This window comes from Heloderma suspectum, chromosome 4 (assembly GCF_057233095.1).
Source record: "Heloderma suspectum isolate Gila_16-S chromosome 4, 16-S_ref, whole genome shotgun sequence".
Taxonomy (NCBI): Eukaryota; Metazoa; Chordata; class Lepidosauria; order Squamata; family Helodermatidae; genus Heloderma; species Heloderma suspectum.
In genome coordinates this window covers 305,345,391-305,359,509 of record NC_139461.1, presented here as the reverse complement: position 1 = coordinate 305,359,509, position 14,119 = coordinate 305,345,391, and the positions used below count along the sequence as shown (strand labels likewise).

Sequence of the window (14,119 nt, the reverse complement as noted above, 5' to 3'; positions counted from 1 at the left end):
GTGCATACACACCTGTATTTCACCCAGCAAATATTAGTTCCCCAATTATTGCTAACTGGACTTAGGGTTGGCGGAGAATTTCTCCCCGAAACTTCAGGGGGCCGAGCGCCAACGTGTTCGGCCCCCCGAACAAGTTTCGGGGAGAAATCCTCCGAACCCCCCCCTGCACCCCGCACCCCCCCCCCTGGGACGGGACTTACCTTCGCCGAATGTCCCTCCCGGCGGCGGGTCCGGCTGGTGGTTCGGCGGGTGTTCGAGCGGGGCGGGAGCGGCAGCCGGTCTTTCGACCGGCTGCCGCCACCGCCATTGCAATCAAAGAAAAAGAAAAAACGCCCCCTGATAGGCTACGTAACGATTAACGTAGCCTATCACGGCTAGATTTGCAAAATCAGCCGTGATAGGCTACATCAATCGTCACGTAGCCTATCACGGGTGACTTTAAAAAAAAAAAAGTGTGTACGGATAATGGCGGCCCCCATAGGGAGCCGCCATTCCCGTTCCTTATTTGGTCGCCGTAGTCTACGTAAACATTTACGTAGACTACAGCGACTAAATAAGGAACGCAAATGGCGGCTCCCTATGGGGGCCGCCATTAGCGTACAGGTTTTTTTTTTTAAAGTCACCCGTGATAGGCTACGTGACGATTGACGTAGCCTATCACGGCTGACTTTGCAGATCTAGCCATGATAGGCTACGTGAATCGTCACGTAGCCTATCAGGGGGCGTTTTTAAAAAACAAAAAACAAACGTTCGCGTTCGCGGCCAGGCGAGGTGGGAAGCCTCCTCCCCGGCCTGAATTTCGGCCGGGGCGAGGCGGGAAGCCTCCCCCACAGCCTGAATTTTGGCCGGGCCGAGGCGGGAAGCCTCCCCCCCCCCGGCCTGAACTTCGCGGGGGGAGCAGCGAAGCGCCTCCCCCCCACTGCCAACATCCTTCGAGGACAGGTAAGGGACTTTCGTCCACCCCTAACTGGACTGAAGACCAACCGAAGTTATGCACCATTGCAATGGAGCTTGTAAATCACAAAGCACTTTAAAGTCTTTAGCACAACTTCCCTTTATCACATTTATATCTCGCCAGTTGTTGGAGTTACTCAGGGTGGTGTGCATTGGGCTGTCCCAATCACATAACAACCCTATGACTTAGTTCAAGCTGAGAGACAGCGATTGGCTCATAGTCACCCAATGTGCTTCACAGTTTAACCAGAATTTGAATCCAGGTCTCACTAGTTGAAGCCTAATACTCCATCCAGGGTAAGCAAGCAAGGTGGGTGGAATGTCAGACTAGGAATGGGGAGACATGAGCTCAAACCTCTCCGAAGCCATGAAGTTTACTGGGTGTCCTTCACACATTATCTCTCGGCTTAACCTACCTTATAGGGTTTTTGTGAGGAGAAAATAGGTGGGGAAATACTATATACATTGCCCTGAGCTCCCTGGAGAAAGAGACAGAAATAAACAACATCCAGTACTCCACACTGGCTTGCTGATAAATGTGCTATCAAGGGAGGCCATTCTGCACTTATAGATTTTAGGAAGTGTTACAAAATGTTTCCTTTACTCTGGCCTTCAGCTGTGTTTAATTCATGTTAGTTTTCTGGCTCTGGAAGTAATGTGCTTGAATTGATGAATTCATGTTATTTTTGTTTGTTTTATTGCCGAACTGTATGGGTTTTATTATCATAAGCTGCCCTGAGTCTTGTGGGATTGGGTGAGATATAAATTAACTAAGAATTCACCCAAAATTCTGTAAGGGGGTTTTCTCATTTTACTAAGGGGTCCAGGAGAAAGCACATCTTGTCCAAGGCCATCAAGGGCCAAGGAAGCCATGTCATGTCCTCCAAAGCTCTATCCCCGCAGAAATCATAAGAAGAGCCATGCTGGATCAGACCAAGGGTCTATCCAGTCCAGCATTCTGTTTCCACAGTGGCCAACCAGCTGCCTCTGTGGGACGCCCACAAGCAGCACGTAAGTGCAATAGCACCATCCCACCCATGTTCCCCAGCAACTGTTACTGAGAGGCAAAGTGCCTTTGATTGTGGAGGTGATATACGGTGATCATGACTAGTAGCCACTGATATCCTTCTCCTCCATGAATTTGTTTAATCCCCTTTTAAAGCCATCCAAGTTGGTGGCCAACTGGCCATCACCACATCTTGTGGGTGCAAATTCCATCATTTAAGTATGCAGTGTGCGAAGAAGTTCTTCCTTTTATCTGTTCTGCATCTCCCACCAAAACATACCATTTCCTGGTGCTTGTTACCACTCTCTGGAGCGTAGGTGAGTCTGTAGTTCTGGACAGCTCCTTCGGGTGGATTCCAGCGGATCTGAAGGCTGCTGGGGGTTTCTGAGTCGACAAAGAGGTTTGTGGGTGGGTTCTTTGCAGCTACAAGAAAACAAAAGTGGGGAGGGAACAAGGATCATTGGTTTGCAGAAGTGGGAACTGGGGCTCCCCCAGGTATCCCCGGCAGCTGAAACAAGAGGCATACAGATCCACATGGTGGCTCCCTTACCTGCCAACTTGGGACTGTCAAGTTTTTCAGACCTCTGTCCCTATTGAAAAGCACACCTTTCAGATGTCCCTCTTTTCAGGTCACACTGCTAGGCTTCAAGATGCTGCCCCATTGCCACCCAGTCATGCACAGCAGTGTTCCTTCTTTCATGAGTGAAATGTTGGGAGGGTAGGGCTGCTCCTAGATTTCCCAACATGGCTGGGTTTGGTGAGTAGGCCTACCAGATTTCTGAGCCTGAGAATTACTAGAGTAGATTCCAGCCACGGACCACGAGCCCCACAGTCCCTAACACGACCCACAGTGGGAAGCCAGTCACAGACAGTGCACTGCCATGTGGGCCTTGCTCAGCAGAGAAGTGTGGGGTTTATGCATGTCCTGTCAAGTACGGTGTGAAATAGCTCCTTGCACCAACAAGTTCAGGGCTTTAGGATCACTTCCTTGGACCTGGATGGCTGTCACAGGCCATGGGGTGACTATTTCAGGTCTGGGGAGCCTATGGCCCTCCCAATGTTTTTGGACTTCAGTTCCCATCAGCCCCAGCCAGCTTGGCCAATGGTATGTAGGGATGCTGGAGGAATCCATTTGGGGGTGGTGGAGCTCAATGAGCATTCCTTGGTTCAGTTCGCTGGACTTTGGTCCATTTTCCACTGAGGAGCCTGACTTGGACTGCAGCAAGTCAGGTCAGTTCATGGATTTTCCATGTTTTTTAATTTGTGCAAATTCCAGCAGAATTTTGTGCAAATTTGTGTAATTTGGGCAACTTGCGCAAATCTCTATTTGCACAAATTATGGTTCTATGCACACACAAAAACTATGCAAAACGTTCCCGGAGTTCAGGGGGGGAACGGCTTGGTCCGCAAGTGCAAAATGAGTTGGGGACGCCTCGGAACTTGGTCAAACCAAAAAGGAATGGATTTCCCAGCAGCAGACATCCCTAATGGTAAGGCATGATGGGAACAGTAGTTCATCAGTGCCCAGAGGGCCACAAGTTCCCACACGCTCGTTCTATTTGAAGGTCTCCTCTTTTTTGAAATCAGTCCATACCAAGTCCAGTTTCAGACAAAGAACCATAAGAAGAGAGAACAGGGGGATTGAAATTGCCCATCAACAGCACCTGGGCAGCAGATTGAATAGGCAGGCACAGAGGTCCCCTAGGTAGCCTTCCCCACTGAGGTGAGATGTATTGTATCTCTATTTAAATTATAGTAATTATTTCTAAATGTGCATCTATGCATGTAAATTAGCATGTACAAATCTCTGTCTTCTTTTGTTCTCTCTTTTGGTGATGCATTTCCTTTTTTTATTTTTGCCATGTGGACACTGTAGGTGGTAAGATGAAAACTAGGTTAGTTTTCAGTCAGTGCACCAGCCCTGGAGAAGACGAGAGAGACAATCGAAGGCATTTCACACATTTATATCCTCAGGATCCCTAGAGTAAGGTTTCCAAATTAAATTCAGAAGAAGAAGAAGAAGAAGAAGAAGAAGAAGAGGAGCAGCTTTGGTTCAGTTGAGGTAAACTGACAGCAATTGCTAGCAGACCCAAATTCCTGAATTAAAGTTAAGTTTCATTCACCTGAAATCAAATGCAGGTGATGATATACCTGAGGTCAGGTTAGCAAGTGAAATACACATTTACAGCCAGTCTATGTTTCCTTGGAAGTTAAACCCAGTGTCAGGGTGGACACTGAGCCCATAGAATCTCAGAGTAGTTCTGATGCTGAGGAAGAGCAGTCGCTCCTGGGAGAGGAGCACACTCCTCTTTCCCAGGGCCCACAGCTGACGGAGATTCCTCCCACCAGCATTCCTAGTTTAGTTAGCAGTCCAGGGAGTGACCGAGCAGAGATAGCAGACTTAGTGGATGCGCGACGCAGACGCAGAGAGTGGCGCGAGATGGAGGGCACTGAGAGGAGCGTAGTGCCCGGTTGGCGTGCACTCAATCGGCTGCGCCCCGGGGATCCAAGGGAAAAGGGGAGGGATTCTCCCTAGTCCTTAAATACAGGGGTCTGCCAGTAATTGCCTTTCAAACGGGGACCAACTGTTCCAACTTAGGGCATCGGGATGCTGCTGCTCAGATCTAGCTGCTACCTGTAGAGTTGTTAAGTTGTAAAAGAAGAATAAAACTTTGAAAAGAATCCCTTTGTCTGTGTCTGGACTTGGCTACTGGATTAGACTGAGAGAGCCCTCCAAGGAGCCCTTGACACCCTGTGTGTTCAGTGGTGCAGATAAGTATACATAGGATTGCAGCCCAAGTAAAGAGATGCAGTGTGGTGTAGTGGTTGGAGAGTTGGACTGGGGCTCAGGAGATCTGGGTTCTAGTCCCCGCTTGGCCATGAAGCTCAGTGGGTGACTTTGGTCAGCCACTCAGCCCAACCTACCTCACAGGGCTGTTGTGAGGATAAAGTGGAGAAGAGGACTATGTAAGCTGCCTAGGGTTCCTTGCAAGAGGGGGAAAGCCATGATATAAATATAACCATCGTCATCATCTTCTGGAATACTGGAAATAATAAGAATGGGTGAGCAGAATGCCTTTCTTTTGCCACCAAGTTATGATCTGCAACCAGGACTAAAATGGCAGAATTTTCCAGGTATAGCCTCTAGCCAGTCTTAAGCCAGTAATTAAGATAAAAAATCACAATTTTCTAGAAATTAACCACCTGGCAGAAGCTTAGATCAAGCTGCTGCATCCCCTTGTATTTCATAGGTTTTTGCTTCCTTTTGTGTTCATACTTAATGGGCCTTTAGGGCTGAGCTCTGGATAACCTGTGATCCCTCGCAAGCATGCAATTTGGGTAACTGGCACAGAATGCCACAACCAGAGAAAAACAGGTTCCATTTTTTAAAAGTAAATTTCTAGCCCTTAAGAAAGGATGTGATGATAGGCTTGAAAGTATGTCAGAATTCCTTGGTGGAATCTCAGAAGCCAAAAGAAAGGGGGAAGGGGGAAGCATTTTGTCCACTGGTCCAGAAGGGTAGGAGGTTAATGCTGATGCATAGTTCTTTCATCTTCCCCAATGGGCAGAGCTGAATAAATTATCCAAAATACATTAATGCATAAATGTCTTGATTTGCATGATTTATGCAGATCACAGAATTCTGCTTTTCTTATGGCAGGATATAAGAGCAGAAGAAGCTGCTGGACAGGCAAACTGGCTGATCAGATGCTTCTGAGAAGTCCAGAAGGATGGCAAAAAAGCAGGGAGAGCAGAAGACCCTTCCTCTTGTTGTTCCCTCTCACACACACACAACTGTTATTTTGTTGTTATTGTTAGACCACAAGAAACCCAAGGCGCCATACATTGTCCTCTTCCTCTCCATCTTATCCTCACAACAACCTTGTGGAGTGGTTAGGAAGGGAGTTGGTGGCTGGCCAAAAGTCACCCAGTGAGCTTCATGGCCTGAGTGGAGACTTGAACCTGGATCTCCCAAGTCCCAGTCCAACACTCTAACCAGTACACCACACTGGCTCTCATCCAGTGCTCTAACCACTCAGAAGTATACTGCTTCAGAACATGGAAGCTCTGTTTAGTTACAGCTTACCATGGCTAACAGCCTGCGGTAGACCTACCCTCCATGAAATTTGGGAACTAGAGGATTTAGTGTCACTTGGGTGAGAGAGCGCTGGAGACTTTCAGTGTTGTTGTAAAATTGTTTTATTGACAGATAAACAAGCTGAGCAGAGTGGAAACAGGCAAGCCTCCAGCAGGTAGCACAGCTACTAACCCTGCATCAGATTTCTAGACACCATCTTGCTCAGCCAACTCCAGCTAGAAACTCCATGCTCCCTCTTTATTTCTCATGATTCCTTCTATTTCCAATGTTGAGATGCTGTTGCTTACATAGTCCAAACAGCACCATGTACACACAAGAGGGAGATATGAGCAGGCCTGGGGAAATCCTAAGGTTTGGAGAAGGACAACAAATCTTTAGGGAAAAGATGCCAAATTGGGGGGGGGGGAGAGCAGAACCCCCAAAGCAGCATAAATGAATTCTAAGCATGCTCAGTGACCCTGGAATGCTTACTGGATGTTGGGTGGTGGTGGTATTAAAAACAGAAAACTAGGTGGGAGTGAAAATGGAATGGTGTCTCATAGAAGAAGGCAAAGCTGGCTGACTAAAATGCTGAACAGGATCGCTCTACACTGGAACCCTTTCATACAGGTCCCACTTGTCAAGTTAAACTGCAAACATTCCCTCTTCCACCTCCTAGTAGCTAAAGCATGGGTGGGGAACCTCTTTTAGCCCAAGGGCTGAATTCAATTTTGGAGGGGCTCTCGGGGGCTGCATTCCAGTGGTGGGTGGGACCAAAGTCAAAAGGTGCAGGGCCAAAGATATCAGCATATTTTAGCTTAAAGCTTTTACTGCCAGCAACTGAGCCTTAGGAGAAGCATGTCAACCTTTTAGAATGGGGGGAAACTGCACAAAGGCTGAGAAAATACCAAATGATCTGTGGTCAGGGGAAGGGGGAGTGACCATCTGGGGAATGCTGGAGGGCCAGATTTGGCCCCCTGGCCTGAGATTGCCCACCCCTGAGCTAAAGACTATGTCACCTTCCAAAGGCAGGGTGAGAGATTTTCTAGCCATCAAGACACATTAGCATTCTTTTGTTGAAATCTGAGAGCACCCACTAAAGGATAAATCACCTGATCATTAGCAAGGGGTCAACTTAAGAAAGGACAGTCAGCCAGTATCAGTAACACCATGCCCAGCCCTGTCAAAAACATCCCTCTTTTTTCTTTTTCTTGTTTTGGCCTCCTCGTTCGATTGTGCCCAAGATTTAGTGCCTTCAGCCAAACCCACAGCCCGTGGTTTGCTTTCCTTACTTCAGGGCAAACTTCGACACTTCTGCCTCGACATGACAAAGCTGTCTGAGAAGGGTTCAGTCCCTCTTTACTGTGCTGAGAAATGGCTGCTGTGAAGCTCATTAGAGGGCTGTTTGCTTTTCAGCTGAAGGGGAGACAGCCAGTCTTGATAAAGGTGGCGGGGCATGGAGGGAGAGGTACTTTGGGGCTGGGAGTACAGGCATGAATGAGGGCATTGAGGAGCACAATTGCTCAGGTGAGTTGAAGGGAAGCTTCAAAAGAATCTCTCTGAACCTGAAAAGGAGCTGCTTAAGATCATGAGATGGCAGTCCCAAAAGACGAACACAAAACTGTACAGAGTGTATCCCAAGGCAGCATGTATATTTGATCAACGACAAAGGAGAAGAAGAACTCAGTAAAGGATACTGGGTTTTGTTTTGTGCCGCCGCTCTCTTCTGTAAGGCTAAAGGAAGAAGCAGCCCTCATTTCTTTCTTTGGTTCTAGCACTTAATTTCTAGAAAAATAAATGCCAGAGTTCAAGTAGGGGCCAGCTAGGGATGTCGGAGAAATCTGCAATGGAATCAAATGCTTTCAGATTCTGATAAATACAGCCCTTGGATTCCGCAGTGGGATGACTTTCTCTCTGTCATAGAATCATAGAATAGTAGGGTTGGAAGGGGTCTATAAGACCATCAACTCCAACCCCCTGCTCAATGCAGGAATCCAAGTCAAATCATCCCTGACAAGTGGCTGTCCATGGATGTCTGCGGACTTACAGACCGGTTTTCTAATTCTCCCAAGTTTTGCTCAAATTCTGTCATAGAAAAATAGGCAAAAGAAAGAAACCCGGCCAAAAATGCCATAGGCTAAAGCATGAAAATGTGCATTTGGGGGGAATTTGTGCATTTTCGCATGCAAATACGGAAAACCCCCCACATCAGATTCTGTCGGTGGGCGGATGACGGAAAGAAAGGCACATGACAGCCTGAAAAATGCAGACAGAACGGATTTGACACAGTCTATACAGCCCTAGGGCCAGCCCTATCATTAGGCAGGAGATTATCTATGCTGTGGAGTGGCACTGGCAGCAGCAAACTCCTGGCTATTCTCCTTGGTTGGAGAACAGAGCTGTATGCTTCGTGTGGCCAACTCTGCACCCACTAAACTACCACCTGCAGTTCCCAGGTGAGGTAGGAGTAGGGATGGGTGAAACTCTCAACCGCTGTTTTTGCTCAGGGTCTCATTTTGTCTCTGCTAAGTTCATTGTGTTCCATTTCTACATTGGATTGCAATTTTTTTAAAAAAAACCTCTGCACAAAAATCTGTATTTTTTTGTGCGTATTGTTCAAAATATATGCATTTTTGTACACATTTCTGCAAATGCACACATTTTCAAATGTCCAATTTTTTCAAGACTTTCCCCCACCAAATAAAACCTTTTTGTGTGCATTTTCCAAATATGTGACTTTTTTTACACACTGTTTCAAACGTATGCATTTTTGTGTGCAGCTTTCTCAAGTGTACGCATTTTTTTAAAACAAACAAACAAAATGCAAACGACATTGCAAACTTCAGGAAAGCATTCAGGAAAACGTCTCACCAATCACTAGGTAGAGGATACTGCCCTGTCATGGGGTTTTGAGTAAGATTCAACCACCAGTCCAATTGGCTTATGTAGGTGGAATGGGAAGAGGAACATCTCATCCCTCACCTCAGGCAACATAATCTCTTGGGCCAGCCCTGGTTCAGGTCTGCCCACAAACTCAAGCTTCCAATTGGGAAGTCCAATCTCCAATCATAGGAAGCTGCCTTATCCTGAGCCAGATCATTGGTCCATCTAGCTTAGGGTGCAATCCTATCTATTATGCCGTCATGATTGGAAGCCCCTGAACTCAGAGGCATCTGAACATCCAATGCAGGGCAGGAAGAGGAGCAGAGGTGATCCTCACCCCCCCACCCCATCCTCCTGCCCTGCAGAATTCATTAGATGGGTTTTTAGCCCATCTAGTGAGGGCACTTCAGAGCAGGAGGGAAGGAGGTTAGGAGAGGCTGAGGATAACTTGTATCCTAGCCTCTCTGGTCTCCTCCCCTCCTCGCCCACTGAAACAACCCTTGTCTTTCTCCTCCAAGGTCATTTTTCTTACCTTGGAGGGCAGCTGGTGTGGTTCTTTTCATGCTGGCTGTGAGGGGGCAAGGGAGGAGAGCAGATCTCTGTCTCCCCCCTCCAAAGTCAGAGTGCTTCACAAATAATCATTGAAATAGGTCTGTGTGCAATGTGACCCTGACCCACCAAGCCAATTGCAACTGACTAGTTTGCCCCACAGAAATATTTTTGAAGTTGACTCTGGATGGACTTCCGGTTGGGACCAATGTCACTCTGGTAGCTTCCCACGGGTCTCCGTGGGAGCTTTCTCAAACAGCTCTTTAAAAGGTTGAAAAACCTTTTCATCTCCCCCCTGGAATGGAAAGGGGAGGCAAGGCAACAGCTCTGGACAACATCTTGGAGAAAGGTAACTCCCACGCGATAGTGGGGGGGCTGGATTCCAGGATCATCTCCCCAGAGCTTTACCAGTGCAAAAAGCTGTACTGAGACTCCTATTTTATAGGAGAAAACAGGGCTGACGTGTTCCATAAATAATATATGCTTTAAGAAATATCAACAACTGCTGAGGGATGATTTAAGAAATGTTAACAGTATTTGAGAACATCTGAGGACCTGTAAGATTTGTTTGAGATAAACATGTCTGCGTCGAGGAGGAGAAAGGAGCTGGCATCTACTCCCCCCGCATCCTCTGTGTCAAAATTGTCAAAGACAGAAGATATAGGGGAATTATTTAAGCTGATAAAGACTTTATCTTTGCAATTTATGGAGCAAGTCAAAAGGCTGGGTTTAATCCAAAATTCCACCACCGCCCTGCAAGGAGCTGAAGATTTAATTAATGCATCAGGGCAAGAAATGGACATGAAAATAAATGAGCTTGAAAACCGAATGGCAGGAAATGAAACTACATCACAAATCTGTGTTAAAAATATCTCTGACAGAATCTCTCAACTGGTGGCCTTCATGAAAAGATCCAATGTACAGATTATTGGGATTAAAAATCTGCCTAATGATGTAAAATTGCCTATTTTTGTGGATAAACTTTTGCATGAGATACTCTCTATTTCATCTGATTATTTACTTGATAATGAGCAGGCATTTCATGTGCCAAATGCTAAAGGGACTGATTACACCATCATAGTTCAATTTGCAGAAGTCTCCACAAAGAATTATATCCTGCGCATGGCAAGGGAGGCTGGAAGCCTTTCCTGGAAACAAGATAAAGTTATGTTATTCCCAGACTACATCAAAGAGGTGGCGAATAAGAGAAGGCAATTTATCAATGCAAAGAATATGGTAAAACAAATGAACTTACAATATTACTTAAAATATCCTGCTACACTTTGTATCATGTCTGAAGGTCAGATGAAGAAGTTTCTAAATCATGAAATGGCGGAGGCTTGGCTTAATGTAAAAATGCATGAGAATTCTGTTACAACCCCATGAATTTATTTATTTATTTATTGCATTTATACCCCGCCTTTTTTCCTCTTGCAAGGAACCCAAGGCGGCTTACGTTATCCTCCTCCTCTCCATTTTATCCTCACAACAACAACCCTGTGAGGTGGGTTGGGCTGAGAGTGTGTGACTGGCCCAAAGTCACCCAGTGAGCTTCCATGGCCAAGTGGGGACTAGAACCCGGATCTCCCAGCTCCTAGTCCAACACTCTCGCCACTACACAAGCTTTGTTAATGGTTTGTGTTTAATCTCTATAACTCAGGCTAATTCAGAAGATAAATGATTATATTTATATTGGTTTATTCTCTTCTCTTTTATTTTTTCTTGCTTTTTATATTTTTTATTTTAAAATAGATAATATATCTAGTAAAAAATATATTACTGATGGTTGAAGGTTTATATTAAGTTTTATTATTATATAATACCATATATATATATATATATATATATATATATATATATATACTAATAATATAGGCTTTTAGGAATGAATTGTAGACCTGTTGCCTTGATATAAGATTGATGATATGATATAGAAATGTAAGGGTGTTTATTAAACTGTAAGATTGTTAAGGTTATAGATATAGTTTTAAAAATAGAATGGCATTGGAGGCCGGGGGGTGTTGGAGTTTAAACTTATTTTTAAGGGGGAGGGAGAGGGGGGGAGGGAAGGGAAGGGGAGGGGATTTTTTCTTTTTTTCTTCACTTCCTTTCCTCCCCCCTTTTTCTCTTTTTTTTCCCTCTCTTTTTTCTTCTCTCTTTGTTATTGTGGTGTCCTCATCAGAATATTGTACTGTTGGGAAATTGAAGTATTGATTAGGTTGTTGGTAATTTTGGTATTGTTTATTTCATTTATAAAAATAAAATAAATAAAAATATATTCCAAAAAAGAGAAAGAAATATTTTTGAAGTTACACAGGAAGCTGATCAAGCCATACATACAGTAGTGCTGTCATGATAGGACTTTGGAGCAGACATCCACTCAGCAGAAGGAGTAGGAGGGGCCCCCAAACACAGCAGGTCTGACTTACCACATCTGTGACAGTGGAGGCTGGTGGCTCCGATGTCAGGGAGGTGGTGAATCTACTCCGGGTTTCAGTCTGAACCAGTCAGAACTCTAAAGAAGCTATTCAAGGTGTGGATGCACCTTGCATAGCTCCTTTAAAGTTCTGACTGGTTCGGACTGAAACCCGGAGCAGATTTACCACCCCACTGACATCGGAGCCACCAACCTCCATTGATCTGTGATGTAATACACATTTTTACCATCTAAAGCACTTCCCCCATTAAGTCCAAAGTTGAAAATTACTTATGTGCACCCACTACATATTGTTGGTGTGCTGCAACCAGGTCAGCGGTGAACGAAAAGTTTTGGAGGCCTACATTTGAAAAGGAAAGCCATAAGACTCAAAGGACAGACAAGGGCATCACCATTCCCAAAGTGCAACATTCCTCTTGCTATATGCACGCCTGCAATAGAAGTATAAGCATTTTTTTTCCACTCCCAGCAGGGCCCGGTGTAACCTTATAATGTTACATTGACTCTCTGTACAGCTCACATGGAAACTCATTGATTCCCCTCCTTTTGTTTGCAATGACTCCGTTTCGCTGAAGCCAAACCAAAGAATTATCGACTGTATTTTGCTCTAGGCTATGGCTGCTCTCCAAGCCGCTAAGGAGAGGCAGAAGAGCTCCGTGACTCTGAGACACTGACCCACATATTTTCGCTGGTGAGTAGTAGTAGGCCAAAGGGGAGAGATCAGCGCTAGAGCCCAGTTCAAGCTCTTTAATTCTTAATATTTCTAAAGAAATTGATTAAAAAAAACATTTATGAGACACAATCCTCTGGAAAGGCCTTCTGTTTGAGCCCCACATATTTCACAAGAATGTCCCAGATTCGTAAACCCATCCTGAATAGATAGAAGACCATCCTGTTTGCCCGTTAATACAAACTGAGGTTGATGTGCACTCCTGAGTTGAGGTGCCACAGAGAAAGAGGCAAAACAAGAAGAAAAACACCCCTCAAAAGCCCCAGAACCACCAGACTAAACATTGTGACTTAGAAACAGTAATAGAGAATTAGCATGGAAAGCAAAACAAATGGGTTAGTGCAATATCCTACATGAACCTTACCCAGCAGTGAAACATGCTCACTCCAGGGAGGGGAGGATACCCTCAATCCACTGCAGAAAATGAATGTGTCACAGTAAGTCCCAATGTTCCTTTCTCTTGCAGTGGAAGAAGGTACCCTTGGATGGGATGTAGAAGAGTGGTACCCACAAAGGGCAGGCCCCTCAGTGCTGACATCCCTGAAGCTTACACCGCCTGCAGTCCAGGATGTTTTCTTGGGACTGTAGTTTCTCATAAAGGAGCCGTAGGGATGTCATAGAATTTCACCACGAATCTCGGGGAGGCCGAATGCCAGCGCATTCGGCCCACCGAAAGCAGTGGCGAAACGGTCTGCCCCCCTACCCCCCGGGATGGGACTTACCTTCGGCGAATCCTCCTGGCTGCGACGGCTCCGGCGGCGGTTCAGCGGCGGTTCGGTGGCAGCGGCTGCCGGTCTTCCGACCGGCTGCCGCCGCCGCCATTTCCAGTAAAAAAAAAACAAACATGATAGGCTACGTAAAGATTTACGTAGCCTATCACGGCTAGATTTTTAAAAAACACTGTGATAGGCTACGTCAATGTTTATGTAGCTTATCACGGCTGCTTTAAAAGAAAGAAAAACATGCGCGTACGCAAATACGTATTTGTGTTCCTTATTTTGGCACATCTTAGTCTACGTAAACATTTCCGTAGACTAAGACGGCGAAAATAAGGGGAACGCAAATACCGTAGCGTCTACGCTATTTGCGTTCCCCTTATTTTCACCATCTTAGTCTACGTAAATGTTTACATAGACTAAGACGGCGAAAATAAGGAACGCAAATACGTATTTGCGTACGCGCGTGTTTTTTTTTTCTTTTAAAGCAGCCGTGATAGGCTACGTAAACATTAACGTAGCCTATCACGGCTGACTACAGGGACGTAAATGGCGGCAGCTACGGCCGCCTCCATTTGCGGAGCCGGCCGGCCAGGATTCGGGGGGGGGAGGGACAGAGCGCCTCCCCCCCAGCCAGAATTTTGGGGGGGAGGGATGGAGCGCCCCCCCGGCCAGAATTTCGAGGGGGAGGGACAGAGCGCCTCCCCCCCAGCCAGAATTTCGGGGGGATGAACGGAGCGCCTCCCCCCCACCGCGAATGTCACCC

At 46.0% G+C, this 14,119-nt stretch overlaps 1 protein-coding gene across 1 annotated transcript in view; it reads right to left on the bottom strand.

Annotated features, from left to right (window-relative positions):
- COL20A1 (collagen type XX alpha 1 chain) overlaps positions 1-14,119 on the bottom strand; it is a 193,068-nt gene that overhangs the window by 96,862 nt on the left and 82,087 nt on the right. The window contains exon 18 of the mRNA XM_084854383.1: positions 2,241-2,383. Within this exon, the coding sequence (XP_084710509.1) occupies positions 2,241-2,383 (143 nt within the window). The remainder of the gene's footprint in view (positions 1-2,240; positions 2,384-14,119) is intronic.